The sequence below is a fragment of the Melospiza georgiana genome, chromosome 9 (assembly GCF_028018845.1).
Source record: "Melospiza georgiana isolate bMelGeo1 chromosome 9, bMelGeo1.pri, whole genome shotgun sequence".
NCBI lineage: Eukaryota > Metazoa > Chordata > Aves > Passeriformes > Passerellidae > Melospiza > Melospiza georgiana.
The window spans coordinates 25900898-25922433 of record NC_080438.1 but is presented as its reverse complement, the minus strand read 5'-3'; the positions used below and the strand labels follow the sequence as shown (position 1 = coordinate 25922433).

Genomic DNA, 21536 nt, shown 5'->3' with positions numbered 1-21536 from the left:
TCTCCTGTGGATGCTGCAGATGCTCATTTTGTTACTTCATGAGCTACTTAAGAAGTAGGTTTAGCTAGCTGCAAGGATTATTCCAGTGGAAAAACAAATACCTCTTATATATCTCACATAATTAATTTATCATGACTCAACTGGAAAACAAGTCTTCCTGCAAAGGTTTATTATGAAATAAATAAAAAGTCCATAAGAGAAGTTTGAAAAATCTATTTTATGAAGCTTTAAGATGCATTGGGTAGAATTATCTATGGTTACATTTCAATCTCAAAATAACAGTTATTTTGGGCAAGACACTGAAATGCCAAAAGATTTGATTATCATACAGGTGGAAGATAACATTGATGTAGCATTTCCTAACAAATTGTCCCATCAGAGGAATCCTCATATTTACACATTGCAAACATCAGCGAGATTTAAATGACACCTTGCATTTTTGTTCCTTGCTTTTTAAATATGCAGGACCCAGGATTATGATGCAACTGCTCCCAGCGCCGTGGCCTTCACAGTGGTTACACAGTGTGTGTGCCCCAGGCCTGAGCTGGGCACTGCCACCAGAGCCAGTCCCTGCCCGGAGCTGCTCAGCCTCTCGTGAATTGCTTTGTCTGTCTCAGTAAGTCCAGAATCCCTGAGAAAGGAACTGCTGCAGCTGCAGGAGGGCAGGGCTGGGCCTGGGATCAGCATCGCTGTGGGTGTGGGCTCAGCTGCCAGCCCTGCCCAGGCTCTGGGTGTGGGCTCAGCTGCCAGCCCAGCCCTGCCCTGCCCAGCCCTGCCCAGGCCAGGCTCACCCCTCAGTGCTTGCTGGCAGCGAGGCGCTTCAGCAGCGGCTCGTCGTACACCCAGCACTCCCCGTCCTCGTGGAATAACTGCAAAGGAATAACCACATGTGAGCTTTTTGTGACTCCAGGAAGGAGCAAAGGCCACAGGCTGAGCTGCTGGAATAAAGCTCACCCTTGTTTCCCAGGAGGTCTCGTTCTCCTTCCTGGCCCTGGCCTCGGCTCTCTGCCGCTCCTCAAGCGCGTGCTTGGCCGCCGTGGCTGCGTCGATGTCTCTGATCTTCAGGTTGTAGGTGACATCCTTCCATAAGCTTCCAAGAGAAAGGGCAAGGGAGACTTTTATGGGAGCAGAGTGCTACAATCTGAGACATAGCAGTGACTAAAGGTAGATCTCAGGTTAGAGAAAGGACAGAAAAGCCCTCAGGATATTTGAGATTTGTGCTGTTATGGCAGGAGGGAGGAGGCTGTGGGGGAGTTCTCCAGACCTTCCTGAATATTTGATCCCAATTAGGATGTGACTGAGAACTCCAGGTCTCCTCTTGCCCCTTAAACCCCCAGCCTGCCTGTACCTGGGCTCAGGGAGAGCAGAGCATGCAGTGCTTGGATCAGTGCAGCTTTAGTCCCTGTACTGCAAACTGGAGTCTAACTAAAATGAAACCTTAATGTTCCCAGTAAACTGAAGTTCTTACCAGCGAGACTCAAAGTCGTCTTGGTCCTCCAATTTCCTTACCTTCTTCTTTATTGTAGGCATTTTCTTGGTATCTATAAAGACAGCATTCTCCTGGAGTGGAAGATGAAAAAGACCTACTCAGTTCTTTAGCTAGACTTCAAATTTTCTACACTCTAGTGCACTGCTTAGCAGGAAATACATGAAACATGGTAATTCTTCAGATTCTCTTGTACAGAAATCAAGCTTCCTTAAGAATAAATGAACAAGTTTTATCCCCAGTTCAGCATTCATTTGGACAGCCTCATAGGAGGTTCCAACTATTAATGTTTGTTTAAAATAAAATTCCAAGCCTACAAAAACCACCCCAAACCCCCTTTTCTAAGCACAACCTTGTATTTCTGATAAAAAGAGAAAAAAGAAAGCAAGCTGTGTTACCCCTGTGGAGTACTTTGCATACATGACCCCATTCCATTCTCCTTCAATGGAGCAGAAGGGTTTCTTGTCATTTGGAGAACTAAAGAGAAACAAAGAGTCATTTCTCAGCTGTATTACAGCAACTGAAAAACCCTAAAGGATCAAAACTTGGTTGTCTGTAAAGCCTGGTTTCTTTCTATGTATGTATGTATGTATGTATGTATGTATGTATCTCTATCTATCTATCTATCTATCTATCTATCTATCTATCTATCTATCTATCTATCTATCTATCTATCTATCTATCTATCCATCTAGTCCCTGCCCAGCCCAGAAGAGGAGGGCTCTGTTCACAAGGGGCAGTTTGGCCTGAGTGAGTTACATAAACCTTCACAGGAAGCCCTGATCAGGGCAAACCAGGCCTTGCCCCAGGGCTGGATCTGCATTTAGAGTTTAGGAAAGCAGTTACAGGCCTTTCACACAGATTTAGGGTGGTGAGTTTAAGCTTAAAAAAGGTTTCCAGGCTACTGGGAAATACAACACACCAGTTTTTAAAGGGCATCTATCAATGTGTTGATGGAAAAGCAAGCTAAACCTCATTTTGTCAGCATCCACTTGCTGGCATCACAGCACATCTCCAAATACAATGGGAATCTCCACTGAATTCTCTGTGCTGGGTATGTGCACAGGGTTTAACCAAAATCCACCACACCACAGGTAAAACATGTGAAGTTTGCAAGTGACACACTATGAGCAGCATCCCAGGCTTGCTGCAGTATTTGTATTTGTAGGAAAGGTAATGATGGAGGCACTTTTGATAATTCAGGACAGCAAAGTTCCTTTGGGAACCAGCTGAGGATGTTTTCAAGCAGCACAAAGTAGGACACAGGCCTGTGCAGCTTCTTCTCCCAAATTTGGCAATAAAATTCCACGACAGGTAATGATGAGCTAAATTCTTCTGGGTGTTGCTACTTCAGCATTTTACACTCTTGACTATCTTGTTAAAGCTGTTGGCACTTAAGGAAGGGAAAAGTGAGATGAAGGAAGCTGCTTACAAAATTTCAGCTGTAATTCTGTGCTTCTTTCCTCCATAAAATGGTTTTGTGTGGAAGACAATGGAAGCATTGTAACCTGTCTTTGAGCAATTGATGCTGCACTCCCCCCCAAGCTCTATCCAGGGCACAGTGAGAATAGACCTGCAATTACAAACACAGAAATGCACATCATGATAAGCTCTTGACCCATAAATGCTAAGCATGAAACACTACAAGGCATTAAAAATGAAAATAACAATTAGAACATTTACTTGCCTTCCATAGCCATTAGGAAAAGTCAAAATATAGTGTTCATCATGATCTAGGCATGTAACACACCCTATTAAAGAAAAATAAAAATAAGATTTGAAAAACATTAAGCAAAACATCTACAGAACTTTTCATAATGAAATATTCCATTAAAAACAGGTGCCATGAAAAGGAAAGGTGGAGGAGCTTCAGTTTTAATGGCTGCTGAGAATGCCCAGCAGGGATGGCAGTATTTTTGGGAAAACCCAGGCTCTAGGTGTTTTCAGCACACAGAGTGTGGAAGGAAACCTCTGATTCAAATACATAAGCTCCAGTTACATAAATTCAACCATTGCTTACATTTAGTACCGTGACTTAGAATAATTTACATTAATTATTCTATGAAAAATCCTAGTTGCAGAATTGAATTTCTCCTCTGCTGTTCAGTTTGCACACACATACCTTGCCCTATGTTATGAACCCCAATAGACATTCCTAGGAATTTGGACTTGGTCCATATGTGAGCATTGAACTGTATCCTCTTGCTAAAACACTCTGCATAAAATGCTGAAACTGAAAAGAGAGGCAGGTATTAAAAACAGCAGCACAAGACATTGATACCTTTGTTCCCAAATTCATGCACTGGGAAATATCCCCAGGTGCCTCACATTTAATGTGTAACAGAGTTTGCAATTTCTCACAAAAGCAGTTTATAATTTTTCAGCCTTTATAAATATTTAGCTTTTAAATCTAGAAAGAAAGTGTAAATCCAGGATTTAAGCCAAGAGCTGATTTTACTGAACCCCCTCTCAAGGCAAAGGTGTTGTCACAACTTACTTGGAGGATGGTGAGAGACCTGCTCTGCCACAAAGGTGACGTTGCTTTTGCTGACCCAGGGCACTGGTCCTTCAGAGACTGGCTCCTGTGGGCAGGGCAGAGCATCCCATCACTCAGGGCCTGACAACACTGGAGGCTTCCCTGAGAAGCTGCCTCCATCTCTAAAGGCTTCTAAAATGTACTGCAGGACTCCTTACCCTGGAACTATGATCCTTTCCAAAGGATCCACCCTCTTATTTTTAAGTATAAATGTCTTGGTTTTAATTGTCTCCAGAAAAAACAGTTAAATTGAAAGACTCATGTAGAAACCCAATTACAAAATAAATATTTGAGTGGCAGAAACAGTTTTTGCTTTTGCTTCTGAAAAAGTCTGATCTGCACATTAATAATGATCAGATTCCATGTACCACAAAACCATAAACTAATATTTATTTCCTGTGGCAAAGAATGTAGTTAATGAATTCATGGTTGGAAGCAGTGGAAGCCCAAATACAACACTGCCTTTATGCCAGCAAATTGGAGTGCAAACATTCACCTCAGAAACAAGATTTCAGCAAACAGATCAGTGGGAAGGAAAGGAAATGGGGACAATGCATGGCTTATATCCAAATAATCACACTGACTTGGATGTATGACACTGAGGCTACACGAAGCACCTCACAGCAGCACTTCCCACACCACCACTGGCAACTTCCTCAGGCAAGAGGCCCAAATGAGGTGCCAAAAAAGAAAAACAACAAAAAACCCCTCTGGGCTGCACTGGTTCAAAAAATAAAAGCAAAAAGTCAGAACTCTGAGAATAAACAAATTCATAATTCGTGCTATGAAACAGTTCAGGGAAAAAGGACACTTTCAACACGTCAAGTCATTCTTTAAAAAAAAGTAAAATTTGTTATGCAAGATTTATACTTCTGTCAAAAGAAAACAAGGAAGGATGGGGAGAATTGGTTAAGAAATTGCTCAAGTTTGTTGATTTGCTACTTAAACACAGCATAATCCATTTCAGTCAGTGACTTAACAAAGCTTTGGGCTGCATCTCTGCATTGTGGGCTCCAAAAACCAGCACAAGGAACTCACCATGTCATCCTCAGTGCCAGGCAACACCCAGTGGCAGCGGAAGATCTCCCCCAGGATGGGGTTGTAAGGCTTCTTAGCAACTGAGCCCTTCCTTCCTGCATGGAAAGCTGAGAGGTACCACTTCACCACCTGGACCATCCTCTCCTTGGGATCCTTCTGGTCACTGATGCTACAGAGAGAGAGGAAAAAGGACAGGCAGAGTGAAATATAAGCAGGGACCTTGGATACAGGAAGGTTTTATGAGTGCTTGGTTGTTTTACAACTACAAGTTTGGCTGAGTTGACTGTTTTTTGAAGTTTCAACCAAAATCCAAGCAATATTCTTCAAAACTACCAACTTGTGGCAGCCCACAAGGGCCATAAGCAGCATGAGAGGCAGTGAATGCTCCAGTCCAAAGTCACATACCTGACAAACAAGTCTGGGTGTGCAAAGAAGTCAGCATACATTTCCAACAGTGACCTCCTTTCCAGGATAAACGTTGGGAGAACCACCTGGGTGAAGGAAAACAACTCATCCAGCTGAAGGTATTTCAATATCCTGTACAAAAGCCAAGTGTAAACAGCAAACAGAGCACCCACAGCATGGTGTGCTCTCAGCTGACTGTGAGCCTGAGCTCACCAATGAGTTCTGACATATGCAGGTCAGTTGGCACCTTCTCCAAACCCTAAGGTTTAACAGGAACAGTCTCATCCCACTGGATTCTAGTCCCACTCAGAGCACATCAAAAGCTGTTCTGAATTCCAGTTTCTCTGCTGGTTTCTGTTTCATCTCTGTGAACACTCTCAATTCTCAGTCACAAACACTCCCTTGCAGTCCCATCCTGCTGCATGTCTCATCAAGATCAAGGTTAAGCTCTTCCCTACTGCCTCCCAAAGGTCCATTGTGGATCTGCTCAGTGTGATCCACCCTCAATTACTGCTCCTGACAAGGTACATCTCATAAAGATTCCTGGCAGCCTAATTTGAGATCTGTAATTTTCAGTTACTCCAGGAATTCCCAGAACAGACACAGTTTGGATCAATTCCTATTCAGAACTGCCAGAAACCCTGAGCTGTTTGCTTTTGAGTTGCTGCCTGTTTCCCCAGAAAAGTGTTATCTTTTTATTATCTCCTGTTCATTCCAGGCTGGACAGTTCAATTCATCCACTTAAGGAAACTTATGGATAAGGATTGATCTCTCGTGCCCTCTCTCACTCTGGAATGACTTGTTTAAATTTATCCAAGCTGCCTGGAAAGACCAACACCTTCAGAATGCTGCTCATTGTGGCTGCACACAGACACCAGCATGAATCTCATCCATGAAGAACCCAACCAACCCTCTCCTTGCCAGACCTAAGTGTAGCATTTCAAAATACACAGGCAACTTATTTCCTCAATAAGATCCCAACTAAGCCAAGCTTTTCACTATATGGTTACTTCTCTCTTTTACTATATGTTTTATTGAATGTCACCATATTTTGGGATCTTGAAGCTCTTTGTTCTAGGAAGCCAAAGACAGGAGCAACGTTTCAGCATTCTCCCTATGCCAGCTTCACAAGCACTCCAAGAATTGGGTTCAAAGAGAACAAACAGCTACTTTCCATTGCAAACTATTTCCCCAAACAGATTTTAGCATCTGGATATACTTATTCTGCATCTACTCTTCCCCTTCCAGTAAGAACTCCAATTCAAAAGCACCATGCTAAAGAGATTACAGCTTCACCAGCTCTTAGAACAAATATGCAGTTAAATTATGCAACCTTTTTTTACACAGAACTCTGGGTTTAGTGCCCCTCCCATCCCCAGGAACCCCAGCAAGCTTACCTTGGTGAGGTCCATGCCTAATCTCACTTGTGATAAGAGATGCATGATGACACTTTTGTGCTCCTCCACCGACTCTCCCTCCCCATCATCCTCTCGATCATCGGGAGGATCAAAGAGATCTGAAAGACCAAAGAAATGGCTTTTGTTTTCCTCTAAACCTTCAAACCAGACTGGATTTCATTAGCATGTATGTCCAAAAATACAGGTTTTAAATCCTACAATGCAGCAATCTTCCAGCAATTAAACCACTTCCCATAAGTACCTTGCCATATGCATGCACACACACACACAGAGATATATAAAATCCTGCATATATTGACCCAGTTTACACACAGATGAACAATCAATAGCTCCTTACTGAAAGCTGACACAGGCCACCTACCAGCATCATTTGTGCCATTAGACATGGAAGAATTGAGGGACTCTGTGGTGTCTGGACGTTTCAGGCTGCTCCCTGTGCTGCTCCGAGTCAGGACCGCAGCAGACCCTGAAGAACTACAGAACACTAATAAATTCTCACAGTTCAAATTAAGCAATTCAGACCAAATTATTGTCATTTGATATTCACAAGACAGGGAATTTAGTGACAGACATCAATAACTGTGCAGTGGCAGACATTAAGACACATGGTGCATGCTAATTCACAGAGAGCTCAGAATGGATTGCAGCTGAAGGAATGGGACAGCCTGCAGCCTCAGATAACACATGAAGGCAGAAACCAGCTGACTAATCCCTCTCTGGAATGTGTAGCATCTCTTAAAATTAATTTTTCAATTAATAAAAAATGAAGAGTAAATAGAGATTTTGAGAAAAGGGTGCCAACTTCAAACAATACAATTGGTCCCTTCACAAAGGCTGCAGCAAATGCTTGTGAAATGCACCACAGCCTCAGATTACAGCTCTGAGCTGGGAGCTTCCAGAGTTTGGTTTGTTAGAGTTTGTGAACACATACCTGATGGAATGGGAAGGAGGGGAGAAAGGAACTGCCTCCCTCTACCTGTCTGTGGCTGAGGGCAGGGAATCTCAATCTTTACACAAAGTGGCTTTTTGACCTCCCCCACCTTTTAAAAGCAATTTCTGCAAGCAGACAAGGCATGCCCTTGGAGCTCCAGACTGCACACACTGCACACTGCCAGCCACTTACTCCATGCATCTCTTTGGGGAAGAACTGCTCTGGTAGAACTCATCAGCATCATAGAACTCATCCTCACTGCTCGAGTAAGAAAAATCTGGGACTGTATTTGGAGACAGGTTGACATGGCTTGGAGAGGTGAGACTGCTGCTAGGTGCTGACTGCCCACTCCCTGTGGAATATTAAAAATTACAGAAACAATAAAAATGAATTCTTTCAAAATCTACTTAAACAAGAATTGTTCAAATCAATAAAGGCTGATATAAACTCAGAAGAGGAAAGTACAAAATTAAAAGCAATAATTAGGCAGGTTCATAAAGAGTTTAACAGTTGACAAAAGGAAAGTCACAAGGAAAATGAAGAGCACAGAACACCAGTAAAGTTTAAGGGACATGTTTTCTCCAGTTACTGCAGGATTGCAATGCTGGGGAGACAAAGGGAATCTGGTAAAACTCATACATATTGTGTATATATGGTGGAGAGAAAGAGCAGCATTACTGGTTTTAACAAAACATTGAAATTGGTGTTGATTAAAAGCAAGATGCAGGCCAATAATATTGTTTTAATGACTAATTACAGGGTTTCTTGTGTTTCAATAGAAGTTACCCAGAACTGTACCTGTACTATTTGGTGTTGGAGTCTGGTTCCCGAGCGATGCTACCACAGGTCCCACTGGCAGAGAGGAGGGTCTCTGCTCTGACTTGCACAGCTGAGCAGGTTCTAGGGGAGATTTGGACATGTTAACCCCAAAATTCAGGAGATTCCACATTATTTCACCTCATCTCCAAAAATCAAATCATTTTCTATAAAAGCCATACCTAGGTTCTTTTTTTGTTAACCAAGGATGGCATCTAAAAAACCCTGCAGTTGTTTAGCTAGAAAGCATTTGCCTTTTCTGAAAGTTATAGTTTCATTTTTAAAAAGGAGTGTTAGAAATGCAAGCCAGTAACTGAGAGTAAATAAAACACATCAGGTTATCCCCAGAACCAGGCTGGTGAGAATTCTCTGTGCTCCTGCCCCTGCTCAGCCCCTCTGAGCTGAGTGTGCAGTCACTGCAATGGGTGGCTGTCCCCAGCCCAGCTGGCAGTGTCACACCCTGGGACCTCAGGGGGCTGTCCCCAGCCCAGCTGGCAGTGTGACAGCCTGGGAAGGGGCTGTCCCCATCCTACCTGGCAGTGTGACAGCCTGGGAGGGCATGGTGCTGATCCCTGATGGCTCCAAGGGGCTGGGCTGATACACGGCGTCCACGGGGTTGATGGTGCTCTAGGCAAGAAAAAGAAAAGCACATTATTTTTCCTAAACTAAAACAAAATAAAGCATAGATAGCAAGAACATTGTGAGCATGAGAAATGCCCAAATGCAAGAGAGTGAACTCCTGAGAGAGGAAGTAAAACACAAACTGACAGTTGAGGGCATGAGAAATACTTTGGAGGTGGGAATATTTTGATTCTTTACACAGACTGCACAATAAATTGGATTTGATGCAGATTTGAAGCGTCCTATAAAGAATTCTTATTTCAGGTTCTTGCTTCTGGTATGCCACCCAATGTCCATAAATTAATAATGCATGCAAAGAGTGGAAAGTTAGATGCAAATTATCTGGCCAAAATCAGGAAAGGTAATCAGTATTTTAATTTTTTTTTCTCAAAAATTCATTTTGCAGATCAACCCATAAATCAAAACAAGGATCATCAGCAAGCTTAGAGCCATGAAGCAGCTTTGTTGGCAAAATCCTCCCCAAAGCAAGATGACAGTGTTCAGTGCAGCTCAGGAGAGGACATCTCAACCTACTTCTGAACGTGGGCACTTGAAAAATGAAGCACCAGGTCCCTTAAGTGCTCCCAAAGTCACTGACTTCAGTCAATGTCCTTGGCTTTATGCATCTAGACCCTTGGAAATCTGAACTGCCATGTCTTTTAACCCAACATATCATCTAAGCACTGTTTGTTATTTATGTTTACACATAACCACCAGAACTTCTTGGTTGTTGAGGAAAAGGCACATAAAACCCTTTTCCAAGCACCTTGCAATTTAAATGCCTGATCTATCAGAACTATGAAAGTTTTTGCTCAGTTTTCTCAGATTCCAGTCAGTATGTCCATCCCTATCCTTTTTTTTTACACCAGTATTAAAAGAAGTGTCTACAAATGTTCTCCTCTCTCTTTAGTCCATTAATTTCTATTTGCATTCAGACTGAGGGAAACAGGCTCATTTTAACCTTCTTCCCATTTTTCTACTAAAGGCAGATTCCTTTCCTGCCTTCTTTCCCAGTTACCTGAAATTCTGAACTTTTTCCTACATTTGGGTGTTTGGACAATGCTCTCAGACACATGGAGTGGTTCCTGGGGCTGTCCTGTGCAGAGCCAGGAGCTGGAGCACTATGATCCCTGGGGATCCCTTTCAACTCAGGACACTGTATGACTCTAAAAATCAGTGAAAAGTTCTATTATTTTTTTATAGCACAAAAACAGAACAATTATTCTCTGCTTATCACTAAAAAAAAAAACAACTCCATTAAAAACATCTATAAATTAGCTTTCTACAGTTTCATTGGTTTTACTACTACAAATAATCCAGTACAGGTAATATTTCTCCACTGCATTCCAGCATAAAGGCAATGTCCCTTACCCAGTACTTCACCTCCTTGTGGAATTATGTGTTCAGCACAGGAAGGTCCCTGTCCCACAGAATTCACAGTTTAAAAGGATGATCCCATCTTAAGAGTTAAGACTTAAAACCCAAGATGGTTCTATGATACACAGGATGCTATTGCTACCTACATCTCCTTTATTTTTTAGGGAAACTAATATTCCACATGATACAGAACACTGGTGTGATAAAGAAAGAACAAAGTAATTCTGGTTTTGTATTCAGGGCTGTAACCTCATCCTTAAACAATTCTCCATTCTGCAACAAGAACTGGAGTTTCATGTTGGATATTTTGAGGGATGCCTTCATGGGCTAGAAACAGCTGAAGGCAGACCTGAAAGTCTCCTGCTCTGAGTTTAATAACAATTGAGTAACAATTACACAGAAACAGGGCTCATCCCACCATGGCAGCAGACAATGATTCTATTTCTGCCTAAGTTTAAAGTGAAATCCTGACCTTTAGCCCAAGGTGATGCTGACATCCACAGCATCACAATTTCAGACTTCACAATCACTGACCCACAGTTAATATATTCTTACAGAAATATTTTTCCTCCCCAGTACAGGCCAGCCCACAGATAATGAGATCAGTGGCTAATCAAATTCAGACTATACCAAGCTGCAATATCTCTATGAAATTTCTGAGTTGCAGCCCAGATGTGCAGGTGCCTGTGGAAGTGCCTTCCTGCACAGCCTCTCTTTTCCAGGGGACATCACAGAAGCTGTTCCCTCACACTAAGACCTGAATTATGTTCCATCTGCAGGGCACATAATAATTCATTTATTTACGATAAGCACAAAACTGAAATATGCATGTGCATCTTCAGTCCAAGGTTCACACCAGAAAATCCAACTGCTAAATCTGTTTGTAGTGGACAAACAACCAACTGGGAATTACTGACAGCTCTAATGAAAACACATCAGGATTTTTAGAGTTTTTACTGAAACCAATCTCCTATTAAAAGTATCTGAAATGTACTCAAGTGACAAAAAAAGAACAAAGAAAAAGAAACCACGTGTGACCAAAACCAAAAATGACAGAAGTTACATTAAAAATGCAGCAGCTCTATTAAAGAAGAAACATTGCTTAGACAGACATTACACAACTCTGCATCAAAGGAGCAGCACTGTAGAAAAGACAAACTACTTGAAGCACACGGAGAGCAGATCTATTTCCTACACAAAGACACTTCAGACAGAACACAGAACTATTTCTATCCCAGTAATTTCCCTTTCATCTGTTCACATGGCAGATTTTTATCTAAGTGTTCAGTCACAACACTGCTGCTCAAGACACTCCACACAAAAGTGACCACTCTATCTTCTAAAGACAAGGGTTAGCCAACCTAAGGACTCAACAGGAATTTTAACAGGACACTGGAAGCAGTCAATTAGAGAAAGGAAGAAGCATGTTGCAAAGTGAGTGGAAATTCAGGTCTCTGTTCACATGTTCTGCAGAATTAAAGAGATAAAGATTAGATTTAAACTTACTATAAGTCCATTTGCGTGCTTCTCCTCATTATTTTGGTCCTTAAGGAAAAAATGTTAAAAATATCAACATAACAATCTTGCATGACTTATCAGTTCTGTGCTAAGTGAGAACAGCGAGTTTCCCTCAGGAATGTTCACATTTTCAGCCATAAAATGTTCCTCATCTTGTGACACAGCAACTAAACTTGGAGGACAATTCCACACCCAGTCACTGCACCTCTGAGGATCAGCATTTTCTGAGGGCCTGTCCACATGAGTGCAGACAATTTTAAAAATATCCTTTCTCTACTGCAGAGTGCAGCTCTGCTTTATAATGGGGGTGCTCCCAATACCCAGGAGCTCCTCAAAATATGCTCTGCAGATCCTGCAAGTCCCTGAAAAATGAAGTTCTCAGTTTCTGAGATTAACACACAAGAAAGGCAGAGGTTTAATCTGAAAGGTTTTAACTTTTGCTTATTGGCATTCACTATATTTTAAAATGCTTTAAGATCATTCACTAGCTCAGATTTTGGGGTTTTTTGCCCAGAAGTATAAATGAAAGAGCAGGCAATGTAAAAACATCTGTCCTCAGGGGAATGGCACGAGCAGCAGACCTTTAATGCCAATCTGAGCCAGCACAGTTTTAGCACTGAGCAGCACCAGTATAAATTCTACTGAACACTAAACCAAATCTCTTCCCTTCTGCTGCAAAGTCCATATCAGTCTGTACATCAATGCCTGATAGCCAGCGTGAACCTCAAAACTTGCCTGCAGGGCATTCCCCTGGATTTCCAGTTAAATTTGAAAGGAACAAGAAAAAAAAACTGTAAGAAGTATAAAGGAAATTGGCACATATTTATGTTTTGATACTTAATACATCCTTCCTTAGCTTATACAGCTGGCAATAGGCTGTCCAAATTTCATCTCTGCTGGTTGAGATTTTTGAAGTCTGGCATTCAAAAGAACAAAAAGTTCCACTGGGTTGTAAATTTACAAAACACATTTTTTTTCCCAACACAAAAAAAAACCCCCATGTTGTATCCACAAACTTAAGACCTAAGGAAAAACCACAAAGATGCTGCATGAGCATTGATGCTTGCTGTCCCACCTCAGTAATGCATCACTAAGGTAAGGAAGGCAGAAATTCCACAAAACTGGGCAGGCAAGACTGCCAGAAATGGAGTGGAAAAGAGAAGGGAAGGATGCAGAACGAAATATCTAAATTATAAAAGGTACTTCGTAACACATATATAAAATATATTTCTAAGACTGAGTTTTACCACATCACTGGCAGAACATTCAATGGATTTTACATCACACACATCAGCAGGGCTGCACATCTTCAGCTGCCACACACACAAAGGGACACCACAGGCCAAATGCTCCACCTTTTTTTATTTTGTATATTATTTTGCTCCCACTTTTTTATTTTTGACTTCTTTTTGATAAGCAATGAATGTATTATGACATATTCCTGTTTAGCTGGTATTTAGTTCATTATTTTGGAAATGTCATGAGTCACCTCAGTATGAGTGGTGTAATTACAGACTATTTACCAGCAAGTGTAACGAAAATTTACCTGTCCAAATATTAACACAGGTAAAAATCCATGAAACAGAGCAACTGAACACAATTTAAAAAAGAAACAAAAGGAAACTCCAATAAAAGTCCAGATTTGCCTCAATGTTCCAAATAATCAACATAATAAATGGTTGTGTGCTGGAAACAGAGAGTTCTAAGTATGCAGAGAAGTGGTAACACAGATTGGCAAACCTGTCTGCCAATGAGAAAGGCACTGTGGAAGTAAAAATGGAGTGCAGGGTGGTGTTAAGATGATTTCTTTTCAGCAGTGTCAGTCAGCAGCCACACCTGCCATACAGATTTGGGAAAAATCCTGCAGAATCTCAAAAGGTTTCTACTGGAGAGCACAAAGCTAAAGTCAGGCACATTTTTACACAGAGATTGCATCACACACAAACAACTTGCAGAACTCTGGGGAAAGAAACTCCAAATCCCTCTGTACTATAAATTTTCTACAGCAGTAGGAAGTCAGGATACTAACACAGTTAATGGAAAAGGTGAAGGAAGACAGAATTCCCTTGTGGTTAAAAAGTAGAGTTGCCTGAGAGACAAAGAAGGTGAAGAGAAAGCAGAAAAGAGGTTATTAAAGTACTGGGAATTTTTTTTCACTATATGTGGATCAGCATCTTGCAATTAGCTGCGCATATTAACCCTTTAACCCACCTTGTCTTCAACAGCTCCAGAAGAGCTTCAGATGTGGTTTAGCAAAACCCCACAACAATAAACCCCCTCTCCTTAGTGGATAAGCTCACCTATTTACTCTGGTTAATATTTAGTGGTACTGAAAGAAACACTCCAAGGTCTGATTTAGTGCAACAAAAAGCAAGTTAGCACCTCTGGGGGACTCAAATTCCACCTGCCTTTACACTCACATGGCAGCTGGAGCAGTAAAGGACTGAACCTGACCCAAGGGGCTGCATCTGCCACTCCCAGCTTTGTCCATTATCTGCAAACCACCTAAAGCACTCCAAAATATGTTTTATAATCAGCATAAGTGGTCACATTTGTCTGACTCCCAATGAACTCGGAGCAGAAACAGGATTTGATATTCAACAGAAACAAGAAAGATAACTCAGTTACCAGCTCTGATCAACAGCCTGAAAAGCAGATTATAACTGCAATTTCACACTTGCTAATTACATAGCAGAGGTTTTGAAAAGGAGTAAAATTTCATAGGAATTAAACCCCTGTGAAAACAAGAACTACTAAATACATTTATACAGTAATTAAGAAAAAATGAGCTAATAATTCCTTGCAGTTTGTCCAACAGCTTCCTCAAGACAGCAAATGACATACAGGTAAGAAAATCAGCATATTACCATCTAACCTATGTACAGTTGACTCCATCAAATCCCTAAAAATGACATTTTGTCTTCACTGTACTAAAACACCTCAAAATATACCCAGGACTAAATAACAGCAAATTAAATACTGAAAGGCTTTTCTTGCTGGCACCACAGTGAAGGATTGAAGTAGCCTCACTGCATGTTAAATAAAGACTGTGCTAGCTCCAAATTCATGTAGCACAAAACTATTTCAATGTTGTAACCCTAGTACTTGTAAAAAAGTTTTGGTTTTTTACAAACCTCTTAATTAACAAGCATTATCTTCACAAATTCTTAAGTAATAGATATGAAAATTGAATTTCACAAAACATGCACTGATCCTTTCAGTAAATGACTTTGGATCCTGTAAGAGTCTAAATATTTCAACTTTCATTGCACTCAGAATTTTGTACAACATATCTGGCATCTAAAATGAACACTAACAGCAGTTTTCCATGCCAAAGCCACAAAATATGGTTGATCCAGAATTACAGAAAAAAAAAATAATTGAAGAGCCCACACCTATATCTGGATAAATCAGAATGTGTTCTGAGTAGAGCAGCCTGAAATTCTGAAAATGCCTTTATTTCTTTGCAAAATATCACCTCCCTCCACTTTGGTCACAAGATACAAATCAGCAGTTCATAATTCACATATCCTAAATATAGAATCTTAAACCTGTAAGGGCAGAATCTGACAAATAGTAAATCCAGAACTCCCCAAATTTTAAAATCCAATAAAACATGCAGGTGAAAAGCATAAGTGCATTACCCACACTGCATTCTCAAATGAAACAATTCTAACTTCAAGAAGTTCCAACATCATGATGAACTTCAGACCTGTGACAGACCTTGCCAAACCAGTTTCACTGCTTCCATCATCCTTCTCCCCTTTTTATTTGTTAGTCACACTCTTCAATGAAGCAGAAAGAAGAGTTTTGTTAAGTTCCTGTTCTGTCTACCTGACATTTGTCTAAGTTCTTCTTTAGTTTAGTAGCAAGCTCTGCAAAAGAAAGTTTATCTGAAAGAAAACTCAAACCAACGTGACTGTTACCATGAGCATTAGCAGGATTGTCTGCTGTGGAACTCAGTGTTTCAGAAACTTCATTAAAATAAAAGCAGAAATCAACTTAAAATTGTTTTCTTGTTCCTGGATCATACAGAAGGCACTTTTAGGTTCCAATTAGATTAATGCTGTATCACTAAAATTCAGAATAGTTTAGAGTGTACTTACTTTAGCAATCTGTAGCAGCACAATGCAGTGTTTTATTGATTCTACCATGCTCTAGGAAAAGAAAAATATCAGAAAAAAAATGTGTTACTATCCCTTAATATTTTGTATTTATTAGTTACATACAATATTGGGTGTGAGCCAAATGGACACTCAGTTCTGTTGAATTCCTACCTTCCCTTCCCCATTTTTTTTTTCAGAGACAAAAGCACAGCAGCAGCAAACTGAGGTTCCCAAAGGCACACAGAGCACAAAGCCAGGCTCTCAGGGTGAAATGGAGGTCAGCTCAAACCCCCAGAGTGCTGCAGGCAGGTGAATTATCAGGGGAAGGCAGGCTCAGAGAGCTGGGTCTGTTCAATCTGCAGAGGAAAAGGCTCAGGGAGACCTTTCCAAGGGGGATCAATATCTGACTGGGCAGGCAGGGGAGCCAGGGCAAGATTCTTCCCATTGGAGCCCAGTGACAGGACAGGCAATGGCCACAAACAGAAATACAGGAAAACCACCTTAAACAGAACAAAACACATTTTATTTTTTTTATGGATGACAAAACACTGGAACAGATTGTCCAGGGAAGCTGTAAAGCCTCCAGCCTTGGAGTTACTCAAAACCCAAACTAGATTTGGTCCTGTTGCTCATCACCTGTTCCAGCTGATGGTGCTCTGAGCACAGGGTTGGACTACAGACCTGCAGAGGCCCCTTCCAACCTCAACTATTCCATGATCCCAAGGTGCTGGACAGAAATCTGAAAACAGCACCAGAAACAGGTTGTCTCTGCCATCACAATGTTGGGCCTAATCTGGATTCTCATTTTTCTGTAAAAAGGTTTTAAAAACTTCCCAAAGGAAATAAGGTGGATTTCAGAATCAATATATAAGAGTTACAAAAATTAAAGAAACTTACACTGGTTGTTTCTTTGAGACCTTCAATTTTCTGTAAAAGAAAAATCAAAACAGTGTGATTAAAGACAGAATTTCCAGCATCTGGTTTGACCTAAATACTGTATAAACATAACATTTTAATTTTAAACTGGGGGAGGGAAAAAAGCCCTAAACCAACATATTAAACACTATTTCCATATATAGACAATTTGCAAGACAAGACTGAAGTCAAACTGATAATTCAAGCTTAAAGATGACAAGGTTAAGAATTTTTTAACAGTGACATTTACCCATTAAAATCTATACTTCCTTTTTGCATAACATCAACAAAAATGAAATGCAGTAGGAAGATTCTAAGTTCATTTTGTATCCTTATAAAGTGCATGAATGGTGGCACATTTCAGCACTATTACACCAAGTGACCATCACTCAAGTGCAATAAACATTTGCAGTTAAGCACAGCTTGAAACAAATCACAGAAAACAGCAGTGCACACATGTTCCTGCTCTTCCTATGCCTCCAAAGTGCATCTGGAAATGTGCCTACTGAATTTTATCTAGAAACACTGGTCCATAAAGGTTTCCTGTGTGGAACTGCACCTCAGGCATGCAAAAGGATCTGCATGACCTGGTGCAGCAGCAGATGCTTCCTGTTGATGTCCTTGGCTCTGTCTGCAGGAGGCAAAATCACTAAACTGGGCTCAGCACTGAACCTCCACTAATGCAATTACAGGAGCTCTTTGTTTTGATTAATTTGAGTGTCTCATGTGACCTGAGTCACAATCTTCTTGACTGTTGAATAATCCAAGTGTGTAAAGGATCCTTTCCCTGTGCCAGGCATTGCAAGGAAAAGCCTAAAGCATAAGAGAAGGGCAGGCAGCTCTAAATCCACAGAAATGAATAGTCCCAGTTTGTGGATTAAAAACAAAACAAATGCAGTGACAGCCTCTCAGGCAATTCCTGGGGGGAATTCTCAGTTGTGCTCTAGATATATTTCTTATGCTCTAGATATTACTCAAGGGATGCTGTATATTTTCTTCAGGATTAATTGGCAAAACAGAACCCAGACTCAGGCCTTCCTACTAAAAACTGGATCATGTTTATCTAGGGTATATCACATGAGGGATGTTATACCATGAAGTTACGTTATATTTACTCCTGCTGCTAGCAGAGAAACATGCCAACAGCTAAAAATTCCTTGGCTTTGTTTTTGTTTGTTTTTCACGTCTCCACGAGACTTCCAGTCTAAACTTTATCAGCACATATCCAAAAAAGCATTTCAAACATGACAGCATGGAAGTCTTGAGCCTTTTAGCACCAAAATAGAATAGGCAATGCACCCAAGCACACAAATCTTGTTGGATGAAAGATGATGCAGCTGAAGGAGATGATGCAGCCTCAAGGCTGTACAGCCAACCAGAGGCAGCCACAAGCAGCTTTCATCATTCTTTACTCATTTTTTCCCCCACTTGTTACAGAGTATTTAGACACCAAATAAACTGAGATCTCAGTCCCTTCAGTGACATCACCTTTGCTGAAAATAAGAAAGTGACCTCAGGCCATGTGATGCAATTTAGTGATGTTGGTTTCTCCCCACCCATCTGTAATTTTCCAAAGAGCTCACTGAGACATTGTTGTTCTTACACCGAGGTACAGACAAAAGGGTAATTTTATCAAAGATCACATGGAAGGTTGAAAGGGAAAAAACCTCAAGACAAGCAGATTTCTAAGGCCTTTCAGTAAATCATAGAACCATAGTTTTTTCCTCTTTGGAAATGAATTCTTTGTGAGCTGGCCAAATTAAGCAGTGACAGTTTGCATTGATCCAGTATTTTTCACATTTGTGCTCCATGACCACCTTGCAAGAACACAGCACATGGAACTTTGATAAGTTAGACAGAACTGCAAGGAAAACCATAAGCAGGTATGCTGAAGATAAAATACATTACCAATAAAAGAAAAACCAAAACCCCCCAAACATTTACTACTAACACCTATCACAGTTTTCTCTTTTCATCATCCCTAGTCTTTGAAAACTGATGAAGATAAAATTTTAGACAGTTCCCCTAGTTTCAGTAATGAATACACATATTTTCATCTGACAGACCAATTTCCTGCAGATCCACATTTGCAGAATGCAGATTTACAATTGCAGAACACAATTTGCTACATTTAATCTAATCAAACTGCAGGCTGCTGCTGAAACTACTCCCTCTACTTGCTGCTCATTGCATCTCCTTGACACCTGATTTTTTAGGAAATCACTGAGGAAGCTAATTTTTCCTCATGCAACATGATTTTTGCCTCATTCAACAATCATGGGAGTACAGAGGGATCAGCTCACCCAGCACAGAGGCAGCAGAGGCACGGAGGGGGAGCTGACTCATGGTTGAAATCTGTAAGGAGCAACCCAAATCTGTGTGCTCAGCCTTGGATTTACTTCACAAAAAGCACTTGTTTTGAACCAAACAGCTTAAACAGGCTGCACTTTCCTCCCAAATCCTGTTGAGTAATGTCAGCTTTGTTCCAGCCTGCACACATGCCCCTCTTTGCTATTCTCGTGCCTTCGAGTGCTCCAGTTTTCTTCTCCCTGATGTGTGGTCAAGACAACTCCACCAAAGTGAACAGGAAAGCTGTGCTGGAGTTCTCATCAGAAATCCTGGTCACACTGTAAGAACTGGGGCACTGCTGGTTGTGCATGATCCCCCCATACCCTGCACTTCTGCCAGAACAACAATGCAGCACAGGGAATTGATGAAAATCACTGCATTTTCAGCAGGCCTGCATCTGCACTGTCTTCATCCAAATTCAAGAGATTAGCACATGTCAGAAGATATCCAGGAGATTTTGAAGCATGTCAGAACACCTATAACCTGTGTCACCATCTCCAAAAGACCAAACATTCTGCAACTAAAAGCCAGCTCATCCAATGCTCTGTGAACCTGCAAAAACAACAGCTCAGGTTTGAAATCCCTGGCCATAAACAGTTTCAGAACAGCACTCAGGTGGTTGGGAAGCACTTAAAACTCAAATATCCAAAACTTGTTTTCTTGGAGGAAAGAACTATGGGTTTGATGGAAGCACCCTGCAGATTACACTCAGCTCATCATCTGACAGCTGAACCATACTTCCATAACAAACATGGAAAATGCCAAATACTGTATCAAAAAACCTCTCAGTGCAGGCAGAGACAAAAGAATGCTTTGTCAAGTGTTTTTCATTTTTAATAGAGAATAAATGGAATCTGCAGTAATAGCAATCCTCATCAAGATTTAAAACCAGAGGATGCCAACCTCTTCAAAATGAGCCTCCCCTTTCTCTATAAAGTGAACCCATCTGTGCCACAGATACCTTGCACAGACAAATAAAGAAGTCAGCACAACATGTGGAAAGCCTCTAGGGATTAGGAGCACTGCCACAGGAAAAAAAGGAAGTACTGCCTGATCTGCAAAGCAGCATCTGGAGGGAGGTCAGAATTGAAGGACAACTCTTCCCAGTAAAACACACTGAAGGAGAAATACAAAATCCTTAGACCTGACTCTTGTGGTCACTTGTCTACAGATTGAACACACTGACAGAGAGGCACTTCAAAGTTCTTTTAAAAGCCTGTACATGAAAAAGAGCTCCCCAAGACACCACTTAACACATCAGGTGAGATGAATAACACTCGAAAGGTCACAACCATTATAAAGAAGTAAAACTAAACACAGAAAACATCAAAGAGTTTTCAAAACAGGAACCAAACACCACGAGAACACAGCTTGTTTTCCACAAGAGACATTGAGGGAGGGAACAAGGATAAATACACCACTACTTCATCATATCAAAATTACTGCATTTGCTGAAGGGAAGCAACTGCTCTGCAACAAACCCTTCATAAGGAATGGTTAAATCTCTCCTCCACACACACCAATTAATAAATGAAACCAGCGTGACACTTAAAGCCAAACCCACATCATCAAAGGCATGTGCCAGCCTTTCTTAAACAGTGCTTGAACTGACAGAGCTGGCTTTGGCACGGAACAGGAGGGGATGCAAAGAACACAAACCTTTAATTGAATTACACCCTTGCTCAAAGAGCTGTGCTCCCCATTTCTACTACATTTGTGCTACATTTCTGGCACCCTCACTTCAGTGAATGAAGCATTCTCAGACTTTCAATGTGTCATAAACTTACACAGGATGCAGACTGATTATGTGAAATACATGATTAGGAGTATTTCTTTCTTTGCCTTTGGAATAGCTTTGTAATTCCTACCAACATTTAACACGCATCCTTGTTAAAGATTAAAAAATAGCAAATTTAACTTAAAATGCTTTCAATACTGTTGGAAGCATTTCAATATATGGGATAGCAGGGGAGCAATTCTTTCTGACAGACTGAAGCCTTTTATAATGTTATGACTCCCA

At 41.0% G+C, this 21536-nt stretch overlaps 1 protein-coding gene across 6 annotated transcripts in view; it reads right to left on the bottom strand.

Annotated features, from left to right (window-relative positions):
* Positions 1 to 196: 196 nt before the first annotated feature.
* OSBPL9 (oxysterol binding protein like 9) overlaps positions 197 to 21536 on the bottom strand; it is a 56897-nt gene continuing 35557 nt past the window's right edge. For 4 of the 6 annotated variants that reach the window (XM_058030163.1, XM_058030167.1, XM_058030165.1 and 1 more), the window contains 18 exons: positions 17150 to 17179; positions 16253 to 16303; positions 12135 to 12173; positions 9164 to 9257; positions 8613 to 8714; positions 8007 to 8166; positions 7245 to 7357; positions 6863 to 6981; positions 5466 to 5551; positions 5061 to 5229; positions 3984 to 4068; positions 3609 to 3719; positions 3174 to 3237; positions 2919 to 3059; positions 1885 to 1963; positions 1469 to 1560; positions 955 to 1090; positions 197 to 869 (listed from right to left, as the gene is read on the bottom strand). In XM_058030163.1, the coding sequence (XP_057886146.1) occupies positions 795 to 869; positions 955 to 1090; positions 1469 to 1560; positions 1885 to 1963; positions 2919 to 3059; positions 3174 to 3237; positions 3609 to 3719; positions 3984 to 4068; positions 5061 to 5229; positions 5466 to 5551; positions 6863 to 6981; positions 7245 to 7357; positions 8007 to 8166; positions 8613 to 8714; positions 9164 to 9257; positions 12135 to 12173; positions 16253 to 16303; positions 17150 to 17179 (1746 nt within the window). In that variant the 3' untranslated portion in view covers positions 197 to 794. The remainder of the gene's footprint in view (positions 870 to 954; positions 1091 to 1468; positions 1561 to 1884; positions 1964 to 2918; positions 3060 to 3173; positions 3238 to 3608; positions 3720 to 3983; positions 4069 to 5060; positions 5230 to 5465; positions 5552 to 6862; positions 6982 to 7244; positions 7358 to 8006; positions 8167 to 8612; positions 8715 to 9163; positions 9258 to 12134; positions 12174 to 16252; positions 16304 to 17149; positions 17180 to 21536) is intronic. The other 2 variants (XR_009114803.1, XM_058030164.1) reach the window with 2 other exon arrangements.